Raw genomic sequence first — 26,986 nt, 5'->3', positions numbered from 1 at the left:
CAAGAAATCACTGAAAGGTTTGGAGAAAGTCTTCTGCAAACCACAAGGCTTTGTGTGACACACAAGTTGCTTAATCAACACTGACTGGTTTCTTTTCCTTTTCTTCCCACCTCCTATCAGTGCAGCTCTAGAAACCTAGAGTGCCTGGGAAAATCACCTCCACCACTACACAGCCAGGTAGGCTTTGGGAAGAGCTACGGCTAAGCTTGTGAGGGCAAGAGATGAAGACAGGTCAGGAATGGGGTTGGAGACAAAGAGGAAGCATATGGCCTGGGCTCATGTGATTCCTGAAGAATCCCTGAGTCAGCTCAGGACTGCAGTGGACAACTCGTGCTTCCCAATTACTAGGGCTGAAAAACTAATCTCTAGTTACATACTTGATGAATTAATTCCTCTGAACGGTAAGGATGATCAGGAATATCTTAACAGTGACAATATAATAAACAGAAGCAGTTCACCACTCCCATGAGGACATCCCTGAAAACAGTCTTCCCACCCCAAACAGCATTTGGGAGTAAAATCCTAGAAACTGTTACAATCCAAGGATTCCAGTAAAAATGCAGTGCCAATCTCCCAGGTTTTAGGGCTAGACACGTGCTATGCACTTATTTATCAGGCCACCTCTACTTCTTCGCCACTAAGGATCTCTATATCAAGATGTTTATAGCCTCCCTGTGACTAAGTGGAGAAAGAAAATGTCTTGTGACTCTTGCAAAGAGCTCGCAAGACTGGTAGGGGAATTAACATGGCGAAAATATACAGTGGGTCACATAAATTTAGGGCTGCTCATCCCGTCGTCCCCAGCCTCCGCTCACAGTGGCATCCTCACCCCACCTGAGCCTGCACATTTCCCTAGCTTGCTTCCTAGAGCACGTCAGGCGCGGTGACATTCAAACCGCGCCGCTTTCATTTGAGTCCGCGCTGTGCCTCTGGGACCCATCCCCGAGGGTCAGGCTCCAGCTTCTCTCTTTCTCAGGGTGGCCCGCTTCTCCCAGTCTTTCTGGTGGACATGAGCGGAAAGCCAGTGGAGCCCACTTACGTTGCTTAGCAACGGGCTCGACTCTTCCGCTTCTGTCTCTTCGGGCTGCTGGGCCGAGACGTACCAGCGCCGTTCAGCGTTGACGCTGCCCCAGGTCGCTTCCATGCTGTCCTTTTGCTGACTACCAGGTCCATCCGCGAGCCACCACGCCTGCCCTGCGCTCCCGTCGTTGGTCGGGTCAGAGGCGGAGCTATGAACCGGGCCCTTCCGGGTTCCTGTACCGCAGCAGGGCGGCCAGGAAAGGTGGGAGTAGACGTAGTCCGCGGCGCACAGTGATGATGTCATCGGGGCCAGCCAGTCTACCCCCTTCGCGATTCCGAGCGGCACGAGGGCATGAGGTGAGTTCTGGTCAAGGAGTCCACAGCGTAGCAACCCCTGGAGTGAGATGGAACCACCCGTGAGGTGGCGGCCGCGGCGCCCTTGATGGTTCAGAGGGGTGGATGGGCCAGGGGCGGTGCCGGCGTGCCCAGGCTGCTCTCCGCCTCCCGCCGGTGCTGAGCTTGGGTCCGAGTAGAGCATGGCGAGGTGTCTGTTTTTGCCTTTTGATAGAACTTTTGTACCTTTTGTCACATTTTGCTGATGGGAAACCGAAATTCAGATTAAGTCATTTCTCTAGGGTCACCGAGCCAGTTAACTTTTAGACTCAATTTGAAGTCCGACTGTGAAGTTTGACCTAGCTGCTTTTCAGGATTCTAGGGTAGGGCGCTTTCCTCGCAGTTACTTCTTTAGTGCTTTGGAACACAAAGTGAAAAATTGATACTGTGCATAGATCACTCAGCAAAGCCCTCCCTTTCCAAATATTGAAGCCTGTAGTTATAGGCAAGACATGGGACAGTAAATCATCGCAGACAAACGTAGCAATTAGGAACATAAGCATTAATCTTTGGCCACTTACCAGGAAGGAGGCTTTGGGTGAATTAACCTACTTTTGGGCTTTAGTCATTTAGAAAATGGAGATGTGATACTTTACTACACACAGCTCCCAAGATTGATAATGTGTATAAAGCATTTAGCATGGCATCTGGCACAAGAGCATCCTAATTAATAGTACCATTGTTCGTATCCTATAGAATGATCATTTCATTTAGACATGACCCTTGAACCCAAATCTCAGCCTTCCAATCCGAATTCTGGGTGGATTTAATTGAATATAGGAAACCTGACAATGGATTACCAAGCCTTTGGTCCTAGGTGGGTTGAAGGTGCGAATTTATTATTTGCCATTAATAAAATTCATCATATCCCGGAAAAGATAGTATTCCCAAATATCACTAAAAGTTTTACTAATCAGCATTTAGCAGATTATTTGAAGTCATTTATATTTTATGCTCAAAAGCCATTGTGAATGTGTTTAAGTAAGTTGGTACCTTTACAGTATTTTTTTTTTTTTGCATAAATCCCTTTTTTAGGATCTTATGGAGGCCATTTGGATTTTCAAGAGGACTTCTGGAAGTGGAAAAGTGGACTATAACTGAATCAGAAACACTGATTCCACTGGCTGGGACATCCCTGGCCCAGAAACTTAGGAAAGTGCTTCGTATTTTCTTGTTGGGTCAAAGAAGATTATCAACCATGCCAGAAATAAAAGCAAATGAAAGAGACTGTGAATTGTTTTCACCACCCTCTGATGTTCGAGGAATGACAAAACTTGACAGAACAGCTTTTAAAAAGACCATTACTATTCCAGTTCTTAAAGTAAGAAAAGAAATAGTCAATAAATTGATGCGATCCCTTAAAAGGGCAGCACTACAACGCCCAGGTATAAAACGTGTGATTGAAGATCCAGAAGACGAAGAAAGTAGGCTAATTATGTTGGATCCTTATAAAATACTTACTCCTGATTCCTTTGAGAAAGCAGAACTCAGTATATTAAAGCAGCTTAATGTCAATCCGCAGATATTTAAATATAATTTGGAACTAACTTATGAAAACTTTAAATCAGAAGAAATCCTGAGAGCTGTGCTACCTGAAGGTCAAGATGTGACCTCAGGATTTAGCAGAGTTGGACATATAGCACACCTGAACCTTCGAGATCATCAGCTACCTTTCAAACATCTAATTGGTAGGTGTGTCATAATAATATTCATGTACTTGAAAGTGATTTGCATATTTAATTTTCTTTTTTCTTTTAGAGATGCTTTAAACTGAGTACACATACCAGAGAGACAAAGTGAGAAATCACTCCGCAGAGATGACGACCACGCCCCAGTCTTTTCTCCATTCTCCTTTTGGGATTTCGGACACATATGCACAGGCTCCAAGCATGACTTTCAAGCCTCTGAGTCTGGGACTCAAACCAAGGCCATCCATATGGCAATTAAAGTTTGAATACCCCATCCCATCATGCTGAAACATACAGGGCATGGGCACAAGTGCCCAAGATCTGATGAGCTGAAGGATTGGAGAAGGGAATCACAGTGTGACCAGACCCGGTGGAAGGTGCATCTCTGTCCCTGTCTCTCTCACATGTGCATACATGTGTTTTACTATAAATAAAATAAAAATTGGAAGGCCAGCCCCATGGCCAGATCTCACATGGTCAGTCTTAACAAAAGTTTGAATCCTGGCTCCAGTGGCTTGGAAAACATGCTGGGCACATGTGGATGCATGCCCTAAAATCACCAACAGAGTGGAGAAATGAAGAAGAGAAGGGGTTATGTGAACGACCACACCCACACTGAAGGGTGCTTTCTCCTTCCCTTCTCTTTCTGTCTCTAGCAAACTTGTGCGCCCTCTGGCAAAAATAGGGTGTTTATAGTCAAAAGGGCAAGACACTGTTTACTAGTGCACTTATGTTTTCATTGATTCAATTAATTGAGCCTCTGCTGTATGTCAAGCACCACACTTATATGTTTTATAGTACTCCTAGTCTTTTAGAAATGATGCTACGAATGTCTTAACCTCTGTAGCCCCAGCTTTTATCCTGGGGCCTTGGGCCAGTCCTGTAATCTAGTGCGTAAGGGAGCTAGATCCCCCGTGACCAACTGCAGTTGGAATCCTGGCCCTAGAATCTTGAAAAACACACCAGGTGGGTGCATGCGTCCAAAATCCCAACAGGATGGAGAAATGGAGAAGGGACTGTAGTGTGATTATGTCTTATTGGGAGTGATGCTCCCCCAACCCTTCTGCAACCTCTGGCAATTGTGCATACTCTATGGTGGTTAAAAAACAAAAACCCTAGGGTCTTTATTCTTTAGGATAAAAAAAAAAAAAAAAAAAAGACTAATCAAAATCCACTCGTCCCTATAGAAATATCTTATGCCTACATTCTTCAGCTTAATTTTTTTCTTAATATAGAGTAATTGTCAGAACTTAAAGGAATTATTTTCAGCGGATATAGTGCTTGTGAGCCATGGAGATGACATAGTGGTTAAGGTAGCTGGATCCCCCAATTCCTGGGCTTAGCAGCTTGAAAAACATGTCAGATGCTTGTGTGTGCCAAAATCCCAAGAGATTAGAGAAGGGACTGTAGCATGGTTCATTCCCCTGGGTGTGTGTGGGGTTGCTTTCTCACTTTCTCTTTCCAGGGAACGTGTGAGCCTTATAACATTTTATTTTTAATGTAGTGCTTGATATTTTATATGAGTAGGATTTCAAAACTGGGCTGTTAGGCATTGCTGTTTTTGCAGTGAAAGGGACTTGAAATGTGCATAGTGGTAACAAAAAGAAATACTTAAAAAGAATTGTGACTGTGCAGACGTCAAGTCTAGGGTTTCTGTAGTCATTGCCTACCCTAGCTCAAACCATTCCATAGCATTACTCTTGTACTGTCCCTTTCATAAAGGGGTACTCCTGGATTAAAAGTAAAATATTTTTATACAGTAGTAATTTTAAAACTTTTACTGCAGACCTTTAGAATAGCTTCTTTTAAACGTTATTTCTCATTACAAACTAACCTCTATACCTTAAAAGTTGAATTCAGATACCTGAAACAGAATAGGATAAAACCAATGACTGATTAGAGTTTATTGATGTTATCATATTCAAATCAGGTATCTAATTATTAGAGAAATTCTGGTTGTATTCAGCATATATGTATTTTTGAGTACTTTTTTTTTTAACCATCTTATATCAAGTTATCTTTCCTTATACAATGAGATAATAGTGTTTGTTTTCCAGTTTTTGCTATAGGGACATGCGCTCGCAGGGAGAGAGAGAAAATGAGACATAACACCCCCCGCCCCCCCATTGACCACCTTGCAGACCCTTCTCTTGGGATTTTGGACACACACGGACATGCGCATATGTGCATGACTTTTAAGACACCAGGGACTCGAACCATGAAGTTGACCATGCAAGATACAACTGCAACATGCCTTAACCTCCACACCACCTGCTGACCCTGATGGTGTAGATTTTTTTTTTTCTGCAATATAAATAGGCATCCCCAACAGGATCCTCACATAATTCACCTGCACTGTCAGCCGGCCTGGATCCTGGGTTCTTGTGCCAGGGTGTAAAGGGAGGCCTCAGGCCACCTTTACATGGGGATTCAGGCCTTCTCATGGGGATTCAGACCACTGCACCATGGTCTGACCTGATTTTTATAAATTCTTAAAGTGCCAACCAAAAAGTAGACCAGTAAGGCATCAATATACCATTTCTAATGTAGTTCTTTCATAACTTCTGTGCTGATAAATATTTGACAAAAAGAACAACTTAAGTAAATGAACATTTTTAGATAAGACTCTAAAGAATCAGGTTTCTTAAAGAATTTTTAAAATTCAGAAACATTATTTTGCTGGCAAATATTTCCAAAGTAGAGGAATTTATTTCAAACCCACAGTAAAACAAACATTGGGTTTCAGGCCAGATGTTTTGGCTGGTATTTTCCAAGACTGTCTTTACCTCTCATCTCTATTTCCATTCTCTATTTCCTTTGGTCTTTTTGCTTACCTGTTGTATTGGTACATTTGAGAAGATAAAGTAAGAACATAGAAAAATAAAGTAATCCCAAACTCCTCCATAAATTTTTTTCATGTACCTGTGTGTGTGTGTGTATGTGTATTTTTTTTTTCTTGTTTGAGGAAGAGATTTTTGCTGTAGGGTGCATGTACTTACCAGAGAGACAGAGAAAGAGAAAGTGAGAAATCACCCTGTAGGGGGTGGTGGCCATGCCACATTCCCTTCTCCATTCTCCTCTTGGGATCTTGGGCACTCACACACATGCAGCATGAGTTTCAAGCCACCAGGTCCGGGACTCGAACTGCAGCCAACTACGTGGGAGTCCAGGAATGTAACCATTACATCATCTGCTGGTCCCTGTACCTGTGTATTGGAGACTGCTAGATATTAACATTAGTAATTTGTTGAATTTTTAGAATTCCATGCCACATTACCCACCGTAGGTGGAATTTTTAGTCTACAAACCAAAAGAAAACACAGTTCACTTCTGTTTTGTATTTGCAGTTTTAGCTTTTATTTGCAACTAATAGGCGGTATTTGATTTTTTTTTACCTTTCCTTTTAGGCCAAGTTATGATTGACAAAAATCCTGGAATCACCTCAGCAGTAAATAAAATCAATAATATTGATAATACATATCGAAATTTCCAAATGGAAGTGCTATCTGGAGAGGAAAACATGATTACAAAGGTATACAGTATTTTATTATCTCCTAGTAAGGTGTTTATCAAGAGTAATGTTTAATGACAAAAATTAAAATATTTATAATACCTAGTATAAGTGAGTGAGAAATTAATGTCAGGTATGCCATTTAAGGGATAATTGTGAAAGATAAAGCTTTTCAGAAGAATTGGTTAAATTCTGGTATAATGATACAAGAAGGTACCCTATCTTTAAAGGATTTTTTGAGCTCCATATTCATTAAAAGAATAGGATAAGAGCAGTGATAAGAGTTTATCACATTCAAAGTTAGGTATCTAATTACCATTGATATTGGTACATTTGAGAAGATATAGTAAGAACATGGAAAAGGTTAAGTGACAAAAGCAAGTTGTAGCACAGAAATAGCTCAAGACATATTTAAATCTAAGTTATACCTTGACAGACTTTTAGCTGGCAGAAATGTAGAGAAACATTTTCAACTTTGGAACCTTAATATGGCCAGAAGTATCTGATGTGGTTGTGAGAGGAAAATATGTACAAATTTTGGATTAAAGTCCAGAAAAGCAGAAGATGGAAGATTAAACTCAATCAGAAATTATAGAACTTTGGAATTTTCTGGCCTTTGATTCTTGCTCTTTTATCCATAAAATAAAGAACTTAATATGATTGCTGAAGTCATTTTCCATGACTGTAATTTGAATTTTATTTTGTATTTTATAACATGGATGATAGACCCAAAACGAGTGGTGGAAAGTCTTAATTTTGTTCAAGACTTAGTTCACTGTGTATTTAGTTTACCTATGAAAATGCAGATTTTGGTAAAGGGAAGAGTATATGAGAATGATTCATTCTGTATACTGGCTGTAATTTATAGACATGAAATTTGGAAAGTCAAAGTAACTTGGAAAGTCCAAGTAACTATCTAAAAATATAGTAAAATACTTCCAAATGTCAATGGCACATCTTTCATGTCTCCCTTTTACAAACTCTGCAAACTAAATAAAGAGGAAAACTTGTTTGCTAGGTGCAAATGTTATATGCAACTTATCTACCCACCACGTGTGGTATGTTGTTTTGAATCAAAGTTTTATCCTCCCTAGCTGGTAGCATAAGAGAAAAATTAAGTCAGTTGACCTTTCTGAAAATTTCCTTATGTGATTTCACAACTATTTTCTGACTCTTTAGGATTGAGATAGAGAACCATTTGGCTTTGAAGAGATGACTTCTGATGAAAAAGTCTAATGCAAGACATTAATTGGTCCCAAGAATACCATAAACACCAGGATTCTAATTACAGTGCCTTTAAATGTGCTGTAAAATTTACTTTTGTAGTAAATTTAAATGTGTGTGTGCTTACAAGTGTGTACACACACACCTATCCAATATCAGTGGCTGGAATTTAGGACTAAGCAGAATAACCATAAGCATAATACCTTTTTCAGGTTCGAGAAAACAACTATTCCTATGAATTTGATTTTTCAAAAGTCTATTGGAATCCTCATCTCTCTACAGAACATAACCGTATCACAGAACTTCTCATACCTGGAGATATCCTATTTGATGTTTTTGCTGGGGTCGGGCCCTTTGCCATACCAGTAGCAAAGAAAGCTGTGCTGTATTTGCCAATGATCTCAATCCTGAATCCCATAAATGGCTGCTGCACAACTGTAAATTAAATAAAGTGGACCAAAAGGTGAAAGTCTTCAACTTGGATGGGAAAGACTTCCTCCAAGGACCAGTGAGAGAAGAGTTAATGCAGCAGCTGGGACTGTCAAAAGAAAGAAAACAGTCTGTGCACATTGTCATGAACTTGCCAGCAAAGGCTATAGAGTTTCTTGGTGCTTTCAAATCACTTTTAGATGGACAGCCATGCAGCAGTGAGCTCCTTCCAATAGTGCACTGTTACAGCTTTTCCAAAGATCCTAATCCTGCTGAGGATGTTTGACAACGAGCTGAAGCTGTGTTGGGTGTTTCCTTGGAGGCATGCAGTTCGGTTCACCTTGTAAGAAATGTGGCTCCTAACAAGGAAATGCTATGTATCACCTTTCAAATCCCTTCCTCTGTACTCTACAAGAACCAGATCATGAATCTAGGTGAGCAATTTCTGGGAAATTATATGTAAACTATAATACTTTTTTTTTTTTGAGAGAGAGAGGTTTTTGCTACAGGCCGTGTGCGCTTGCCAGAAAGACAGAAAGCGAGAAATGACCACCACCCCCCCGCAGCGGGATGACCACACCACAATCCCTTCTCCTCCATTCTCCTCTTGGGATCTTGGGCACACATGCACACATGCCCAGCATGAGTTTAAACCACCAGGTCCGGGACTCGAACCATGGTCAACTACATGGGAGTCCAGTGACATAGCCATTACACCAACTGCTGGTCCCGACTATAATACTCTTAATGTAGCTTTCTTTGGGCTCTTGAAATATATTTTTTAAATGTGGAAACAAGTAATTAAACTAATTCTAGTTAGTTATTTTCATTTAGTTTCTCTCATTTTTTCCAAATTTTAGTATGATCCATTACTCAGTGTAATAGAAGTTCATTAAAATGGTAAAACCACAAAAATATTATTTCATGTCTAAGTTGACTACATTACAAATCTTAAAAATGCCTATATTTGGGGCCAGCAGGTGACATAGTGGTTAAGGTGCTAGACTCCCACACAGCTAATCGCAAGTTCAAGTCCTGGACCTGGTGACTTGAAAATCACACTAGGTGCGTGTGTGTGCATACCTAAAATCCCAGGAGGAGAATGAAAAAGAGATGATTGCACCATGGCCATCCCCCTAGGGGGTGATGTCTCACTTTCCCTCTCATTGTCTACAGCCCCCTCTGCCCCAGCAAGTACACGCACCCTCTGACAAAAAAAAAAAAAAAAAAAAAAAAAGCCTACATTTATTTTTTCAAAGTACTTTCAGCTGTTAAATATCTTACCTAAAATAGGCTTTCTGCATTTGTTACAGAGAATCATGAAGATCCGCCTCTGAAACGACAGAGAACAGATGAAGCCTTTTCAGAACAAAAAAACACAGATTCAAACACTTAATTGGAAATGTTTTCTCCATCTACCCACCAGACTTTTAAGTAGTGAAATATAATTTGTATGGCTGTATGAAATTTTAAGTTACTTTAGTGTTTAAGCCTTATACTTTGCCTCATTGTTTTATAAATTGAGGATTAAGTTAAAATTTAACTGAAATGGAATATTTGTTATTACTATCAAAATTATGGAAATATAATTTTATAATTAAATTTTTATTAACTATGCTTAGGTATTGTCTGTCTTCTGGGAAAATAGTTTCTGAAGATAGGATAATTGGATGCTAAGTAGGAAAGCATTAATATTACAGTTTTGTAGTTATCCTTTAGTTGAAGGGTATAGCTAAATTTTACATAACCACTACTAGCAATGAGTTCCTGCTATAAATGTAATAAGAAATGTTATTAACGTAGGGATAGACAAAACTACATATTGTAGGCCCAAAATCTATTTCATATGCTTATGTTTTCAAATAGTTAAAAAGAATCAGAAGAATAACATTTTGTGCCATGTGAAAATTTCTCGAAACTTGAGTTTCCATGTCTGTAAATAAAGTTTTATTGGAACATATGTTCATTTGTTTATACTGTCTGTGGCTGCTTTCATGATACAATAGCAGAGTTAAGTGGTTATAACACAGACTGGATGTGACTCATCACACTGCTGCTTAGCACTCTACAAATCACAGCGACATGGTTGTAACTCAACAACGTATTGAGTGCCAAGCCACGACATTTAATTTTTTTATTACCAGTGCATATCCATCATGTCAAAACAAGAAAAGTAGACTTTGAATGTTGTGCTTTTAAGGTACATGAATTATTTGATACTGAATAGATACAGATGACAGAGGTACTAAAAGAATACAATAAACATTGACATTACCAGACAAAGCACTCATCACAGTATTCCCAACCATAGGCAAGCAACTGTCAGAAAAATCAGAAAATTTCAAATGGAAATATCAAAGCAGAATTTCTTCACAAAATTAAAATGAGACCAGAACTAAAGGAAGTCTTCACATGATTAATTTGTTAGCCAGTCAAGGAAAGCCCTTTACAGATGGTGGCTTGTATTTGAATGTACTAGTTAAAGAGATGTGTACAGGGAAAATAAACTCTTAATGATTGACCTTTTGGCAAAAACAGTTGTTCAGAGTTTAGGACATTGGAAACAACATCAGTATTCGATTAAAAAGGTAAAGAATTCTGAGTGGTTCTTGGGCTCTTAATGAGTTGACAGATGTTACCAATGCTGCTTAGTTCTTGTTTATTTGAGATATTCATGCCAAGTTTGATGTAATTAAAGAATTAGCCTCTGAAAACTCTGTGGGGAGCAACTATGGATTAATACGGATTCAAAGAAGTTGAGAAAACACTAATTCTGTATAACCTAAAGTGGAATCTGATAAGATGTATTATAACGTGGTGGTAAAAAAGATGTGTGGAGGGGGGGAAAAAAAGGCTTAGTGGACGAAGATTACAAAGTTTGTGAAAATGGAGGAGTTTAAAGCCTATGGTAATTCATTATATTATTCATCAATAGATAGCCTGCAGAAAATGTTTATTTTTTATCTCCTGTTTTTTTTTTCCTGCAGAAAATATTTAATTGTCATGTACTACTAAACTAGTAGTGTTTACCACTGGGTAAACTTCATTCGCTTTCATGACTTTAACCACCATTAGTTCCTTGAATTTTGTCAGAAATTGAAGTTGAATGTCCTGACTTGTTCTGATTTACTTACTTGTAGTAAAGTTGGATTGTCATTTTTGAAGTTGGGGGCAAAGACTGACATTTTTTCCAAGAACCGCCCTTAATCATTTCTAGAACACAGAATGACTTTAGAAATTAGGGTGAAGACCTCATAATATTTCTTAAAGAATTCAATCTTCGATTTCAAGGCAAAACAACTTTAATGTGAAACATACTGTGGCAAAGTTATTTTGACAGCTGATATTTGAATCATGATATCCTACTTAATACATTTCTCATGCTATCAAAAATTAAAATAAGAAACAGGAGTTATGTTCTTATACAAATTAGCAGTAAATGGATTCTCTGAGTTCAGTATTTTTGGGCACCTTGGTACAAGTGCAAAGGAAATTTTCCCATTTCATAACTGTTTTAAGTGCAACTGAGGAGCTTCTTACCTGATTAATCTTCAATCAGAAGTGATTGATAGTGCTCTGTAATGACATGCTAAAAGGCAAATATCAAGGGAAAAGTCTTTCATCTTTGTTTTGCTTTTTAATAAAAAGTGCAAACATACATGAGAGAGAAACAGCCTCCACAGGGCCTGATTACAGTGCTATCCTCTTCCTTAAGTTCTCCAGCCCACCAGATTCCTGGGCACACATGCATTCTCCTTATTTTTCTCGCCAATCAGAACAGGGACTTGAACCCTGGTTGGCATGAGGCATATAGGTATGCAGTCCAGTACTCTACCAACTGTGCCACAGACACTGAGCATCAATGGAAAAATATAGATTTTACAAATGTCTTTCCAGTGAATGTGTTCAGTTAATAAAATACACTCTTGGAGTGATACAATATTTGGCAATATCTATCTGTAAAAAGACATTTTTAAAGTAATATGTAAAAATTTCATACAGCAAGTCATTTACAGTTGATTTTAATGATAGGGAACACTTACTTAGATTCCCAGTTAAAGACAAAGTTATTTCCCCAAAAAAAGGCCTTATAGGCCCAGCTAGTGGCATGGTGGTTAAGGTGGCTGGATCTCACATGGCTGATTTAGTGGTTTGAGTCTCAGTCCTAGTAGCTTGAAAATGCTGGGCATGTATGTGTGCCCAAAATCCCAAGAGGAGAATGGATGAGAAGGGACTACAACATGGCATGACCCCTAGAAGTTGTTTTCTCTCTTTTTTCTCACTGGCAAGCACATGCACTCTATAGAATGTTAATAATAATAGTAATGGGACCAGCATATGGTATAATGGTTATGGTTGCTGAACTCTCACATGGCCAAAAACAGTTCAAATCCCAGATCTGAAGGCTTGAAACTCAGGCCAGGCGCCTGTGCATGTGTGCCTAAAATCCCAAGAGGAGAATGAAGGAGAAGGGATTGTAGCATGGCCATCCCCTTTGGGGGGTGATTTCTCGCTTTCTCTGTCTCCAGTGGAAAAAAAAAATTAAAAACCAATACAAAAAATTGCACTTAATTTTATTTTGGATTTTGTCAATCAAAAAATTGTAGCAATTTATCTTGTTATATAAGTCCTATATAATGTCCTTGATTTTGCAGCTTATCCCACAAACCTAAAATACTTACTATCTGGCCCTATGGAAAAGTGTGAGGACCCCTGATCTGGATCATTAATTACAAACTCAAATGCGTTCCAAAATGGTAGGTAATGCAAATAAATGAAGGTAATAAGTGGTTAAGTATATGGAAGTAATAAACTGAAGCCGCCTGTCTTTATTTAAAGATTTCCATTCAAATTGTTTTGAAACTCAAGCATGTACCTTAGTATATTGATGTGCTAAGTTCTTATGAAGTATGTGGACAAATGATGTTTTATTCATACTTATCAAGTGGTAATATTCTTGCCTCCACTTAGTAATGTATTAATTAGAAAACTTATGCCAATATATAATTGTAAAGAAAATAGAATGTGGGACCAGCAGATGGTGTAATGGTTACGTCACTGGACTCATAGTTGACCATTGTTCAAGTCCCAGAACTGGCAGCTTAAAACTCATGCGGAATGTGTGTCCATACATGGCAAGATCCCAAGAGGAGAACGGAGGAGAAGGGATTGCAGCATGGTCATCCCACCCGGGGGGGTGATTTCTCGCTTTCTCTCTGTCTCTCTGGTGGCAAGTGCACAAGCCCTATAGCAAAAATCTCTCTTTTTAAAAAAAGTAGAAAAATAGAATCCTTAAATGTTTTATTAACCTTTGCACCTCTCTCCTTTTCTCTCAGAGTGGATAAGTGAATATGTGATTATTAAATTTAAACCTATGCTCACCCTAAACTTTTACATGGGATAGCTAGAGTAAACGAACTTTTTTTTTTTTTTTTTTTGCTATAGGGCACGTGTGCTCGCCAGACAGACAGAGAGAGACAGAGAGACAGAAAGCAAGAAATCACCCCCCAGGGGGGATGGCCACACCACAATCCCTTCTCCTCCATTCTCCTCTCAGGATCTTGGGCACACACGCACACACGCCTGGCGTGAGTTTAAGCCACTGGGTCCGGGACTCGAACCGCAGTCAACTACGTGGGAGTCCAGCGACATAGCCATTATGCTAACTGCTGGTCCCGAGTAAATGAACTCTTGATGAGTCTACTAGGAAATGACGGCTAGCAAGCTCATTACATACAACTTTTTGTTTTGTTAATTTTCTGACAAGTTTCCTGTCACAATAATTAGATTTAAAAATGATTATCTGACCAGTTGTTGACAACCTAAAGATAGCTTCTAAGAGAAGCGCAGATGAAATATTGAATCAAATTAAGGAGTACTAACTGATAATGCATCTTAACCATGATGTTAACATATCCCATTCCATTACTATCTGCTTAATTGGAAGTATAGCTATTAGTAAAATAATTTCTACACAATCAATTAATCAGAACTTCTCTCAAGATACAAGATCTTTACAGTCTATAAATCTGTTCAAAACTAGTGAGAACATAGAGCTTATAGTTATGCTTTGCTGCACTCATTTAGTTGATGTCATTACTAGCCCATAAAAGATGATCTAGATGCTTGATCTATAAAATTTCCTTGAAGTCTTATGAAGTTTGACTATAAAGACCTGGTTTGGGCACAGCTGTTGTATGTAAGCATGACAGTTTGACAGCTATCTCCGGAACACAGACTCTAGAACATGACTGGTTGGATTCAAATCCCAGGTCTGCTAATTTTAAGTTGTATTGACTTATTACAAGTTATTCTGGCAAGTTATTTAACCTGTACACTTCAGATTCCCCATCTTTTTTTTTTTTAAAGAGGTTTTTTGCCTCAGGGCATGGGCACTCACTGGAAAGGGAGACAGAGGTAATAAGAGGGAAAGGAGAAATTACTCCCCAGGTGGGATGGCCACGTGCAATCCCTTCTCCTCCCCATATCTTGGGCACACATGCACATGTACCTGGTGTGAGTTTCAAGCCACTAGGTCCAAGATTTGAACCGTGGTTGGCCATGTGGGAATCCAATAACATAACCGCTATGCCATCTGCTGGCCCTGAGCTTCCCCATTTGTTAAAATGTGGAAAATAATAGTAGTACTGTTGAAAAGATTAGCTAGTACACAAATAATGAAGCATAATGTTTGGCACACAAGTAATAGAGTAGTTAACTAGTATTTCTGTACTAGTTATTAATTCATAGTTGTTAAGTATTTCTGTACTAGTGTAAAATGTTAAAAAGATGTAATTCATGTAGATGAAATGCATACTTTTGTCTGAAAAAGGAAATAGCTAGGAAGATGAGATAAGTACATCAAGTTAGAATATTTCTGTTTAGGGGAACCAGCAGTTAGCGTAATGGCTATGTCGCTGGACTCCCACATAGTCGACCGCGGTTCGTGTCCCGGACCCGGTGGCTTAAAACTCACGCCGGGTGCGTGTGCGTGTGTGCCCAAGATCCCAAGAGGAGAATGGAGGAGAAGGGATTGCGGCGTGACCATCCCCCCTGGGGGGTGATTTCTCGCTTTCTGTCTCTATGTCTCTCTCTGTCTGTCTGGCGAGCGCACGCGCCCTACAGTGAAAATCTCTCCAAAAAAAAAAAAAAAAAAGAATATTTCTGTTTAGTGAATTCAGTGAATTGTAATTAGGTTATTTTTCACCATTCCATTTGACCTAATAAGATCTGTCAACAATTTCTAGATCTGGCCTACTGAATAAAGTAGAGTAATAGTAAGTGCAAAATATTTACAAATGTATAAAGATTTTGGAATTTATTTGCAAAACCAGATATATACACTTTTTATAATAAGGTTGGCTCAAAGTAAGTCTTATAAGCCTTTAAAAATGTTTTATTAATTAGTTCATTCACTTTTTTTTTTTTTTTTTTTTTAGGTTTTTCTCTTTTTTTTTTTTTTTTTTTTTTAGCTTTTGCCACAGGGTGTGTTTTGCTCAATAGGAAAGAGAGAGAGAGAGGGAAAGTGAGAAATCACCCCCCGCCCCTGGGGTGAGGGGGAGATGACCACATTGCCATCCCTTGTCCTCCATTCTTCTCTCAGGATTTTGGGCATGTACACACACCTGTGCCTGGTGTGATTTTCAAGCTTCCAGATACAAACTTGAACCGTGGTAGGCCATGTGGGAGTCTAATGCCTTAACCAGTAGGCCACCTAATGGCCCCATTCTCTTAATTTTTAAAAATTTTATTCATGATAGCACATGCAAAACAGAGAGAGTCATATTAGGGTCTCCTCATACCCAGACCCCTCCTCCAACCTCCAGTTCATTAGGATTTGCAGCACATACACCTGGCATATTTCAAGTCAACTGGACTGGGGACCTGAACCCACTATTGGCAGTGTGGTTTCCAGCACTGCAGTTTGGTATACTATAAACTGCACTACTGAACCTGGGATGAGTCTATTCTTTTAGAATATATTAGGGAACCAGCAGTTAGCGTAATGGCTATGTTGCTGGACTCCCACGTAGTCGACCGCGGTTTGCGTCTCGGACCTGGTGGCTTAAATCTCACGCCGGGCGCGTGTGCGTGTGTGCCCAAGATCCCGAGAGGAGAATGGAGGAGAAGGGATTGCGGCGTGACCATCCCCCCTGGGGGGTGATTTCTCGCTTTTTGTCTCTATGTCTCTGTCTGTCTGGCGAGCGCACGCGCCCTATAGCGAAAACCTCTCCAAAAAAAAAAAAAAAAGAATATATTATACACAGTACTGAGAACAAGTAATAGTGTTTCTTTTTCATTACTCTTACAGATTAGTACACCAAAGTCTAACCGTAAGTTCAGTGTTTTCACTATTTGAACAGATTTCTAGACTGTAGTTAAAGGCACTGATCTTAATGTGGAGAATACCTAGTAGACATAAGAACCAGGATAAACATCCTGATAAAAGTACAGATAAAACTGGAATGTTTCAAAAAGAAAACCTTGTGTTCTAATAATACTGCATTATTACTAACCTGTATATATGATCTTGACCTCTTAATTATTCAATGCTTTGGTTTTCAGATTTAACAAAGATAGAAGTATTATAAAGATGAAGATATAGGGGACCAGCAAGGCATAGTGCTTAAGGGGCTGGACTCTCACATGGCCAAGGTTCAAGTCCTGAACTGGCAGCTTGAAACTCACATTGGGTGCATGTATGTGTGTGCCCAAAATCCTGAGAGAATGGAGGAAAGGGATTGTGGCGTGGCCACCCCCATGGGGCATGATTTTTCACTTTCTCTCTCTTTGGCAAGCGCACACGTCCTATAGCAAAAATCATTCTCTTTAAAAAAATAAAACATAAATGACGTACTCTTGAAATGAATACCTGCTTAGTAAAATAAGGACTTGTTACATCCCAATGTAACCACAAGTCACTTTTCACAAAACCTTTTACCCGTACATCTAACATCTGTTGTAATGGAGATCTGATAGGAAATCCTTTAATTTCCTTGAGAAACTATGTCCCTTATACTGTGGTCTATATAAGTGACTCACACAAAGTTGAGATGCTACAAATATCCATCCTATCCACAACCAAACTCTTTAGGCATAATCCTGGGTATAATAAAAGCCTTTGAAGTTTCAACAGGAAACTACATCAGAGTCTACAATTTATGCACAGGGAAATTTCACTTAAAATGTACCTTTTCCAGTCCCCAAGGTTTCATCATAAACTGAGCTCAAATTGGAGGTGAAAGGTGCCATTTAAGTATTAAATTTTATTAACTCACTTCTTTGAATTTGTCGTGAATGTTGTGTTCTGGTTTATCCTGAGTATGACTCACAGCTGGGAACTATAATACCTTGATCCAGGTTCTCTTCAGTCTCCACTGCTCAGAACAGGGCTTGAGTCCTTAATAATGAGGGAGTGACATTATCACAGGTCAGGTTTCACTTGCTACAACCTGCTGGTAGAAGGAAATATATCCACTTGTCTGGACTAATATTAAGAAGACATTAGGAAGAAAAAGGGAACATTTTATGAGAAGAAATAATAGACTTGGATATTAAGACTAAATGTTGTAATCAAAATGGCATTTTAAAATGTGCTCAAGTAAAACATTGTAATAAGAGAAAAACCACAAAACTCAATATAAAGTCTAGCTTTATTTTTAAAAAGATTTTACAAGTCTGTCAATTCGAACATACATAGCAAATTATTCCTCTCTTCCATCAGATGAGGCTTACTGCTTCAATCCCTCCCATGAAAATATAAGTAAAAAATAAGTCTCCACAAATATGTATCCCCCATATTACTTGGCTTAGTTCAGAAATTTCCTCTTTATAAATACTTTAACACAACTGCTAGTGGTATTACTGTGCTATGCAGATGCATGAAGCTGTAATTTACAGGTCTGCTTTACTTTTGCCAGCTCCCTAGTTTGGCTCCAAGGTCCAAATCTTATAAAGGGAGGAAAAACAAACAAACAAACAAAATGGTTAACTGGGCTGCCAGAAAAGCCCACTGAATGCATCCTGTAGTGCTCTGTGACAAGCCAGAGAAGAAGTGTAGCCTCCAGCAAGATCCTGTGGAGAGGCAGCTCTGACGTGGTTTAAATACCTAAGACAAAACAAAAAAAGATGGAAATGATATAGAAATTATGTAAAAAATAGTAGCATTTTTAAAAACTATCATAAAATTCATTCAAATTTTATAGAATTCTGGGTTTAGAATGTTCAGACTTTCATAAATGATTATACCTTTCGACATACTGACTGTACATGGAGTGTCTAAGCTAGTACCAAATTACAAAGCAAATCACAGGTGGGTCAAAAACAGTTCTGGAAGAGGTTTCAAAGTGATACTTGCTACGAAAATGTTCACTGTTTCACAATCTTCAGGACTGACTTGTTGGCTATTACTTTGGTACGTAACTATGCTGTCTTGACATACTCTTAATAAAAACACCTTACCACAATACTATTATGCTACTAGTATTTTTACATAAATATATTTTAAAGCAAACTCATAAATGCCTAAAAACAAAATAGGGAAGAGGAGAATATTCCATTTATTTCAAAATTCCAAAACTACACTGTCTCCTTGCAGAAAGGAAGGTGAAAGCTTAGACAGCCTGCATTCAAAAGGATGTTTCACACAGCAAATATAAAAATTGAATTGATCTCAACAGACAAGTGTAACAGATAGTTTTTCTCCAACCACACAGTCTTTTAGCAATTAAAACTTTCTGCCTGGATAAAAATCGACAAGAGGCCTAAACAAGTAAAACAATTCTAACCAAAGTGGGGAAACTTGTTAGCATGACTACCAACATCATTTGAAAACAAGTGTTTCCAGATTTGTTTTCATGCTTAGTGTAGGAAACCGCCTTGTTTCTTCAGGCCTCAGGAAGTAAGGGGCTTTGCCCACCTTAGAATTACAGGTATAGTAAATGAATAAATCAGGTACCAGAACATTTTAATAACCTGGAACCTTCACTCATTCATTCAAACTTCCTGTGTGTCAAGATCTTAATGCATGAACAACTTATTATTTATTAACATAATAAGACTGTTTTTCATTTGGATCCATGTTTAATAAGCTTGTTTGATTAAAAAAATATATGGCAACGTAAGAGACCAAATAGAAAAGGCAGCCAAAGTAAGAGGCTAAACTCCTGGCTATAATTTATTCATCTTGCCACAAATCAAAGTGTTAACTCAGTTCTTTGCTTCTCTGCCAAGGGTGAAAGGGGAAAGTGGAAGGAGGACAGCAATTGTAATTTATTAAGCAACAATCCAAAACTTTTTGAAACTATATTTATAGCAGTAAAAACTAATCTGTGCATGCATCTCCAAAGTTTACATATTTAGAAATTACATACATAATGTGCTAATATACTGTATGTTATTAGGTATAAATATATATTACATATAACATACTAGTATAGTGTGTTATAAATAAATGTAAATCTATTCTATATGGACTATATGATCTATATATAATATATAGATATATTATCTATAACATATATATGTATAGATGTGTGTGTGTGTGTGTGTGTGTGTGTGTATAAATAAATTCAAAGAATGAGACAAAAATATTTAGGTAAAGTTCTATTTTCCTCCATACCTCATCTTATATACTCTTGTGATACATTTCACTTCAGAAACAATCATTACTAAGTAGTCATTATCAAATTCTAGACAGAACCTTAGACCTCATAGGATTTAAATAGGAATACACCAAACCTTCCACACAGCCATAAAGTTATCAGCTTACTACTATACAAGTCACAATAAAATGTCAACTGTTAAGATTCTGATGTATGAATTATGAAGTAAGTGTTAAGTTACTTCAGTCTAAAATTCAAGCTGGCTTCACTGGGCACTCAATAACTATCTTGTAAATAATAAATGAGTAATATTTTTACAGGTAACTTGAAAATGAAATAGCTCATTCCTGATATAAGTTCCAGCTAATTTTTAATAAACACATCAGATGATATTATATCACCCTTTCTTTTCTCAAACTGTCTGAAGAAAAAGCTTAGCTCCAAAGTCTGTTAATTCATGGCAAAATTTAAACACCAAACTATCATAAATGAGAATTGGTTTTCCTGACATTCATACAACCCATGGTGCAACTGTTTTGATTCATCACATTTTTGTACAGCTTGCTTCTGGGAAAGTTGAGTCATACATACCATCTCTGGCTTGGCAATTTGAGCATAAACTTGTAGTGTGCATACAGCTTTTTATATGTTATCCTGAGAAACCTGAAACAGCTGCACTGCTGGCAGGAAAACACAGGACCACCAGTAAAATATCCAAAACAGTTGCATCTTTTAATTTATGACTGTGCACTGTTTCCATAAAGAGTACATAAAACAGGTCAGCTTTTATAGGCAAAATGTAATAAACAGTCATACTCATTGATGCCATAAATGTGTAAAAAAAAGTTTATCTAAAATGATTCATTAGTGTTTGAAAATAGTATTTCTTAAATACAGTCGTAATCCAGAGCAATGAGCAAATATTTTAAAATTTGAGTTATTAATGTTAAGTTGTATGATTCTCTCTGCCAAAATCAAGTCAATTAAAATCTCTTTGCATAGCATAGAAAAAATGCACTTCCTGTCTAGCAATCATTTACATTAAACACGTCTGCGAGTATGATTTTTAGGAGTCTGCTTATATTTACATTGCTGTTTTTGATCTCTAAGGCTGCACAAAACCATTACTGTTAAGTATTTCAACATATTTTCACCATGGCAACCTACATTAATTCCAATTTAAAAAAACATAATTTGTTTATTTTATTCAGTTGTGGGCTTTTGTTTTTTAGGTATCTTAACTCTGGTTTTAAGCCCTTTAATTATTGTGGTATGCCAAAGTATTTTAGAGGATCTGCCATTCTGAAACCACACAATGAGAATTTAGTGTTTTGCCTACTTTTTTCACTTTAATCCACATCTGTGTTGTTTTAATTCTTTCATGACCATTACAAGTACATCACTGAATAGAATTCCTGGGGTTTCTGGCAGAGGTCAGTATCATTTCATGTACACCTTTATACAACAGAATGAGGAAGAGGTCTTAGCCAAATTTATTTCCAAAAGTCAAGCTCTGTTGGGTTTTGGAGCCTGGAGGTAATTGCTCTGACTATTTAGTCAATCCCAAGACACTATTTCTGTTTTTCATGGGTTTATTTTAAATATGTGTAAATCTTATAAGCAGAAACCAGGAAAGAAAAGAAGAGGTTTGCTTATTTTGGTACCTATACCTTATTTTTACTGAAAGCAGACTAAACCCAAAGATTTTTAAAAATATACCTTGAATTGTTTTCTTAATAAGGCTTAAAAAAGAGTATGTTTTTCAAAAGCATGTTTAAGATGATTTTTGTACAAAGGGCATCTTATACTCTAATTTATGCTGTATAAAGTCCCTTTTCTTTGCCATTACTTTTCAAACTCTCTTTCAAGTAAACTTTGGAGAAGGGGATGAGAAAAAGAGCAGCGTATCCTGAGAGGGGAGTAACAGAGAGGATAAAACATTAGAAAACCACACTTGAAAGTTTGTTCCTGAACTTTCATTTCCTACACTGTTTTCTCCTTCTGTTCTATTTAGCAACTTTTGCTCCAAATGAAGGTGGTATAATTTACACTTCGCTTCAGAAAGACTTCACTTTCTCAGTGCTTTAACACAAGAGAGTGCCTCTGAGATTACTCTTTTACTATTTCCCTTCCTTTAAAGCCCTACACTGACGACCATCTGGCTGAAGACCTGGACTCAGCACGTTTTAGTGCTATTCAACAAAGCTTTGAGTTCTCGGCTAGGGGCAGAGGGCAGGCAGGAGTTGTCACTCAAGACCAGGAGCAAGTACTCTTTGCCTCCAGTAGTAACCTGTTTGTGATAACCTCTGAAACACATTGGATCCAGAGAATCAGAAATGTTGGAATTTAAATTGAAACAAAAATGTGAAGTTCGTATTAGTTTCCTCTACCTCAAATTACCAGGCCCTATGGAGAGTTAAAAACTTGGACTGGTTCAAACTAAGAAAAGTAATGTGCTCTAGAGACCAAGACTTTCTTTTTACAAGGTGGCCCATTTTTTAAAGATTGCATTTAAAGACATCATTCATTAAACAGACCAGTTCTAAACAGATTTGCATCCCAACTCACAAAATTCAAATCTGTCATTAAGAGACATCAGGCAGTTGATCTCAGCTGTCAAGGCCAATAGTTCTTACTAGTTCAGCCACCGCTTTAAAAGATTTATATTAACAACCTGAAGTCTATCTCAATGAGATTTAAAAACAGCCAGGCCAATAGTGTACTGAAACAAGTATCTTAAAAATCAGACACATCCGGAAAACTAAGGTTAGCACTTAGGTACTCTACCCTAATCACAATATTAGAAAGTCTGTCTACAGAGGGGAATGGTAATCATATATTCAAAGATAAATGGGGAAAGGTACTAAAAATCAGCAGTTTGGTTAAAACGTGGTTTTAAACATATACTCAAAGATAAATGGGGAAAGGCACTAAAAATCAGCAGTTTGGATAAAAACATGGTTTTGGGGCCAGGAGATAACATGGTGGTTAAGGTACTAGGCTCCCATGTGTCCAGCCATGGTTCAACTCCTAGACCTGGAAGCTTGCTTTCTCCCTTTCTCTGGTGAGTGCACATGCCCTATAGCAAATCAAATAATAATCATAATAATTTTTTAATTAAATAATTATTTTTAACAGTTTTGTGAACACCAACTAAAATGTAACAAACTTCCACACACAAAAGACGTCATAAAGTTCACCAAAAAATGGAATTGAAGTACAAGTATTTTTGGTATAAGAAAAAAATCCTAAGATCCACATGTAGTTCTTGCTTACTATGCATTTTCCATTAACTTTTTGAAGAACCCTCCCTCATACAGTCCAGATGTTCCTCTTTGTTTCATTATCTAGTCAGCAAGTAAAAACATGACTTGAAACTATTAAAATTTATTTCAGGGGTTAGCTGATGGCATGGTGGTTAAGGCAGCTGGATCCCACATGGCTTACTGCATGGATTGAGGCCTGGACCCAGTGACTTGAAAAGCATGCCAAGCCCATGTGCTTGTAAGCCCAAATACCCCAAAGGAGAAATGGAGGAGAGGGGACTGTGGTGACTGTTCCCTAGAGGATGTGCTTTCTCACTTTCCCTCTTTCTTTCACTTGTCTCTCTGACAAGCACATGCACTCTCTAGCAAAATTTAAAAAATAAAAATAAAGGTAAAAAAAATTCAGATTTATACTAGCACATTTGGGAGTAGAGTGAACAATTACACGAGGCATTTAGTCTATTCAAACATCAAAGCTCTGATGTAGAAATTAAATGCCATATGGTGTCTAAGGGTGACCATGATTTATTATTATTCATATTCAATAACTGAATATAGATGACTCAGACAAACCTTTCTGATTTATAACTGAAGAAAACTGTGTAATTTATTACTATTAAAGAATACACTAAGTATTTTAGGATAGTGTACAATAGGTATTACATTTTAGGATAGAGTAGCTATTACTAAAAGTTCATTACATAATAAAAGGAATACTTTGATTTCAATATGAACTACAGAACATACAGAGCATATAACTATTTGAATGTAACACAGTCTATGAACAATATTATCAATAATGCTAGATAGCTCTACTGATAGATTTTTTTTTTTAAGAGGTTTTTGCTATAGGGAGAGTGTGCTCACCAGACAGACAGAAATCACCTCCCAGAGGAGATGGCCATGCCGCAATCCCTTCTCCTCCATTCTCCTCTCAGGATCTTAGGCACACACGCACACACACACCCGGCGTGAGTTTAAGGCACCGGGTCTGGGATGCGAACCGCAGTCAACTACATGGGAGTCCAGTGACATAGTCATTACGCTAACTGCTGGTCCCTACTGATAGATTTTTACTACGGTTGAAAGTAACCTCCAAAACTCCAACCCTCCTAATACAATTTGATTGACATTATGACAGCATTAAGATACAGGGCTGTTGAGAGGTAATGAATTAAGCCATGAAGATGCTCCCAGCCTCTGGCTTTCTTAACACTGGCCTATGTTCTGGGTGATACTCCTATCACTTTGACACATAATCTCACAGATTCCTCTTTTTCTGCCTGGTTACCAATTACTGGTTTTCTTTTTTGGCTTGCCTCCTCTCTTCTTCAATTTTTGACTCTATCTCTGAAATGTATGGCTTCAGTTAATACCTCTATTCCACTAAGCCCTATACCTCTTTTGACCAGCCCTTGTTTCTTAATTATAACCAATATTTTTATCTGCTTTGGTGGCCCTTTGTATGTGGGTATCCCACCGGCACTACACATCTAGTATTTTCATAAGTGAACTCATCTTTCTTTACAAACTTATTCCACTGTCTGTATCTGATTTCTCTTCATGTCAATATACTCCTCAGTGTTATCTTGGAGTATTCTTTTTCCTGCACACCAGTGTTAAACCTCTATCATAGTACCTCTCTATAAATATCTATTTACCTCTCACATCATCTTCACTGCCACTAGTATGACCTTATTATTGCCCATTATGTCTGGCCTGTATTACTTTTTTTTTTTTTTGAGAGATTTTCACTGTAGGGCGCGTGCGCTCGCCAGACAGAGAGAGACATAGAGACAGAAAGCGAGAAATCACCCCCCAGGGGGGATGGTCACGCCGCAATCCCTTCTCCTCCGTTCTCCTCTCGGGATCTTGGGCACGCACGCACACGCGCCCGGCGTGAGTTTTAAGCCACTGGGTCCGGGACACGAACCGCGGTCGACTACGTGGGAGTCCAGCGACATAGCCATTACGCTAACTGCTGGTTCCCTGGCCTGTATTACTTTTATAAAAATTTCCAAAGTGCAAATGTACTCATCAGAGATGGAGAGACAGAGAACCCCTTTCCCCATGGGGCATGGTCAGGTCAGAATCCTTCTCCTCCTTCTTTCCATCCTGTTGGGACTTGGGGTTTGCAGACACATGCACTAAGTATGTTTTTCAAGCCACCAAGGCCAGGATTCAAACCATGGTCAGCCATGTGGAATCTGGTTCCTTTAACACAAGGTATGAAGCCAACCCAGGCCTTTATTACTTATAAAGGTTTCTTAACTGATCCCCTATTTATAGTATGTTCTTTCCATTTCAACCCATTTATAGTTACCAAATTTATATTCTACGTGACTCTCATAAAAATGGACATTCATTGGCTCCCTGTTGTATGCAGAATAAAGTCCAAATTTCCTATCCTGCCACTTGGGGCCTACTGTACTTGATCCTAATCCACCTTTCCAAACATATTTCTCATTAGTCATCTCTATGCACCTTGAACTTAAGCCAAAGTTATCCATGAGATTTTCTGTTATTCTCTGTTAAAGCCTCAAAACTACCTATCCATGCCTTTGCTCATGCTGTTTCTTTTACTTCCTTTTTTTTTTCTTCTAATTTGCCAAAAGGTAAGTGTACTCACTGGAGACAGAGAAAGAAAACACCCCCGACTCCCACCACCACTGGATGTGGTCATGCCATAATCACCTTTCCTCCTTTCTGTTTTCTCTCAGAATTCTAGGCACACGTGCACATGTGTCCAGCACGCTTTCCAAGCCTTTAGGAAGGGAACTTGAACTGTAGCTGGCCATAGAAAATCTGGCTCCCAGTGCACAGCGCTTATGCACTGTGCTACAAGGCTAGCCCCATAGTTTCCTTTTCTTGGAATGCTTTTGAATGCCCTTACCATTGCCCATCTTTCAAAGCTCTGGTTCATATTTCTTCAGTTCTAAACATAGGCATGAGAAGGCTCCCTCTCCAATACAGAACTGTTGTATATATTATTACAGATAATAATATAAACCAAGTTAAAAGCAAAAAAAGAAAACCCTCAGATACCAGAAATCACATAGGAACTCAAAAGAACAGTAAGCAGAGGCTGAAGGTCAAAATGGCTTTAGTTACCAATGACTCAACACCCATACAGGAACAGTATAGAGGCCTCAGTCTTGCCAGAGGCAGGAAGTTGAAACTGGGCTTGGCTCTTTGCATATAATCTAGAACTACAAAATACTGCGCCAGCAGTGAAATAATTTATACAAAGCTTCTGCTCACTACCTGGGGTTAGTCACAAAGAAGTTACAGGAAAACTGGCACTCTATTTAGGGTCTTGAGTGGAAAAAAGAAACACATACAAAATCAGAATACCTAAGCTTGCTCCACCCCAATAAATTAAGAATGATAATTGGGGGACCAGTAGATGGTGTAATTAGTACATCTCTGGACTCCCATGTGGTCGATTACGGTTCTAGTCCCAGATCCAGCAGCTTAAAACTCACACTAGACACATGTGTATTATGCGCCCAAAATCCCAAGAGGGAATGGAGGAGAAGGAAGAGAAGGAATTGCAGCATGGCCATCCCCTGGGGGATGATTTCTTGCTTTATGTCTCTCTGTGTCTCTCCAGGGAACACATGCACCCTGTAGCAAACAAAATGAAGAAGAAGAGGAGGAGGAGGAAGAGGAAGAGAAAGAGAAAGAGGAGGAAGAGGAGGAGGAGGAAGAGGGAGAAGAGGAAGAAGAAGAGGCGGTGGCGGAGGGGGAAGGGGAGGATAAAGGAGAGGAGGAGGAAGGGGAAGAGGAGAAGGGGGGGAGGAGGAGGAGGGGAAGGAGAAGCAGGAGGAGGAGGGGGAAGAGGAGGAGGTC

General features: G+C 38.6%; 3 protein-coding genes across 3 annotated transcripts in view; 1 reads left to right on the top strand and 2 right to left on the bottom strand.

Moving 5' to 3' along the window:
- SLC38A6 (solute carrier family 38 member 6) overlaps positions 1–1,348 on the bottom strand; it is a 64,659-nt gene extending 63,311 nt beyond the window's left edge. The window contains exon 1 of the mRNA XM_006161768.3: positions 1,040–1,348. Within this exon, the coding sequence (XP_006161830.2) occupies positions 1,040–1,324 (285 nt within the window). The 5' untranslated portion in view covers positions 1,325–1,348. The remainder of the gene's footprint in view (positions 1–1,039) is intronic.
- TRMT5 (tRNA methyltransferase 5) lies at positions 1,300–10,225 on the top strand. The gene is given in 6 exon segments (XM_006172229.3): positions 1,300–1,377; positions 2,449–3,101; positions 6,509–6,633; positions 8,049–8,211; positions 8,214–8,699; positions 9,579–10,225. Coding segments are annotated over 6 exon segments (1,515 nt in total). The 5' UTR covers positions 1,300–1,372; the 3' UTR covers positions 9,662–10,225.
- Positions 10,226–17,900: 7,675 nt separating this feature from the next.
- Positions 17,901–26,986, bottom strand: part of MNAT1 (MNAT1 component of CDK activating kinase) — a 240,324-nt gene continuing 231,238 nt past the window's right edge. The window contains exon 8 of the mRNA XM_006161766.3: positions 17,901–18,373. Within this exon, the coding sequence (XP_006161828.1) occupies positions 18,253–18,373 (121 nt within the window). The 3' untranslated portion in view covers positions 17,901–18,252. The remainder of the gene's footprint in view (positions 18,374–26,986) is intronic.

The sequence above is a fragment of the Tupaia chinensis genome, unplaced genomic scaffold, assembly GCF_000334495.1.
Source record: "Tupaia chinensis unplaced genomic scaffold, TupChi_1.0 Scaffold138921_1, whole genome shotgun sequence".
NCBI lineage: Eukaryota > Metazoa > Chordata > Mammalia > Scandentia > Tupaiidae > Tupaia > Tupaia belangeri.
Note: the sequence above shows the minus strand (reverse complement) of the source record. Positions and strands in the feature narration are given on the sequence as shown.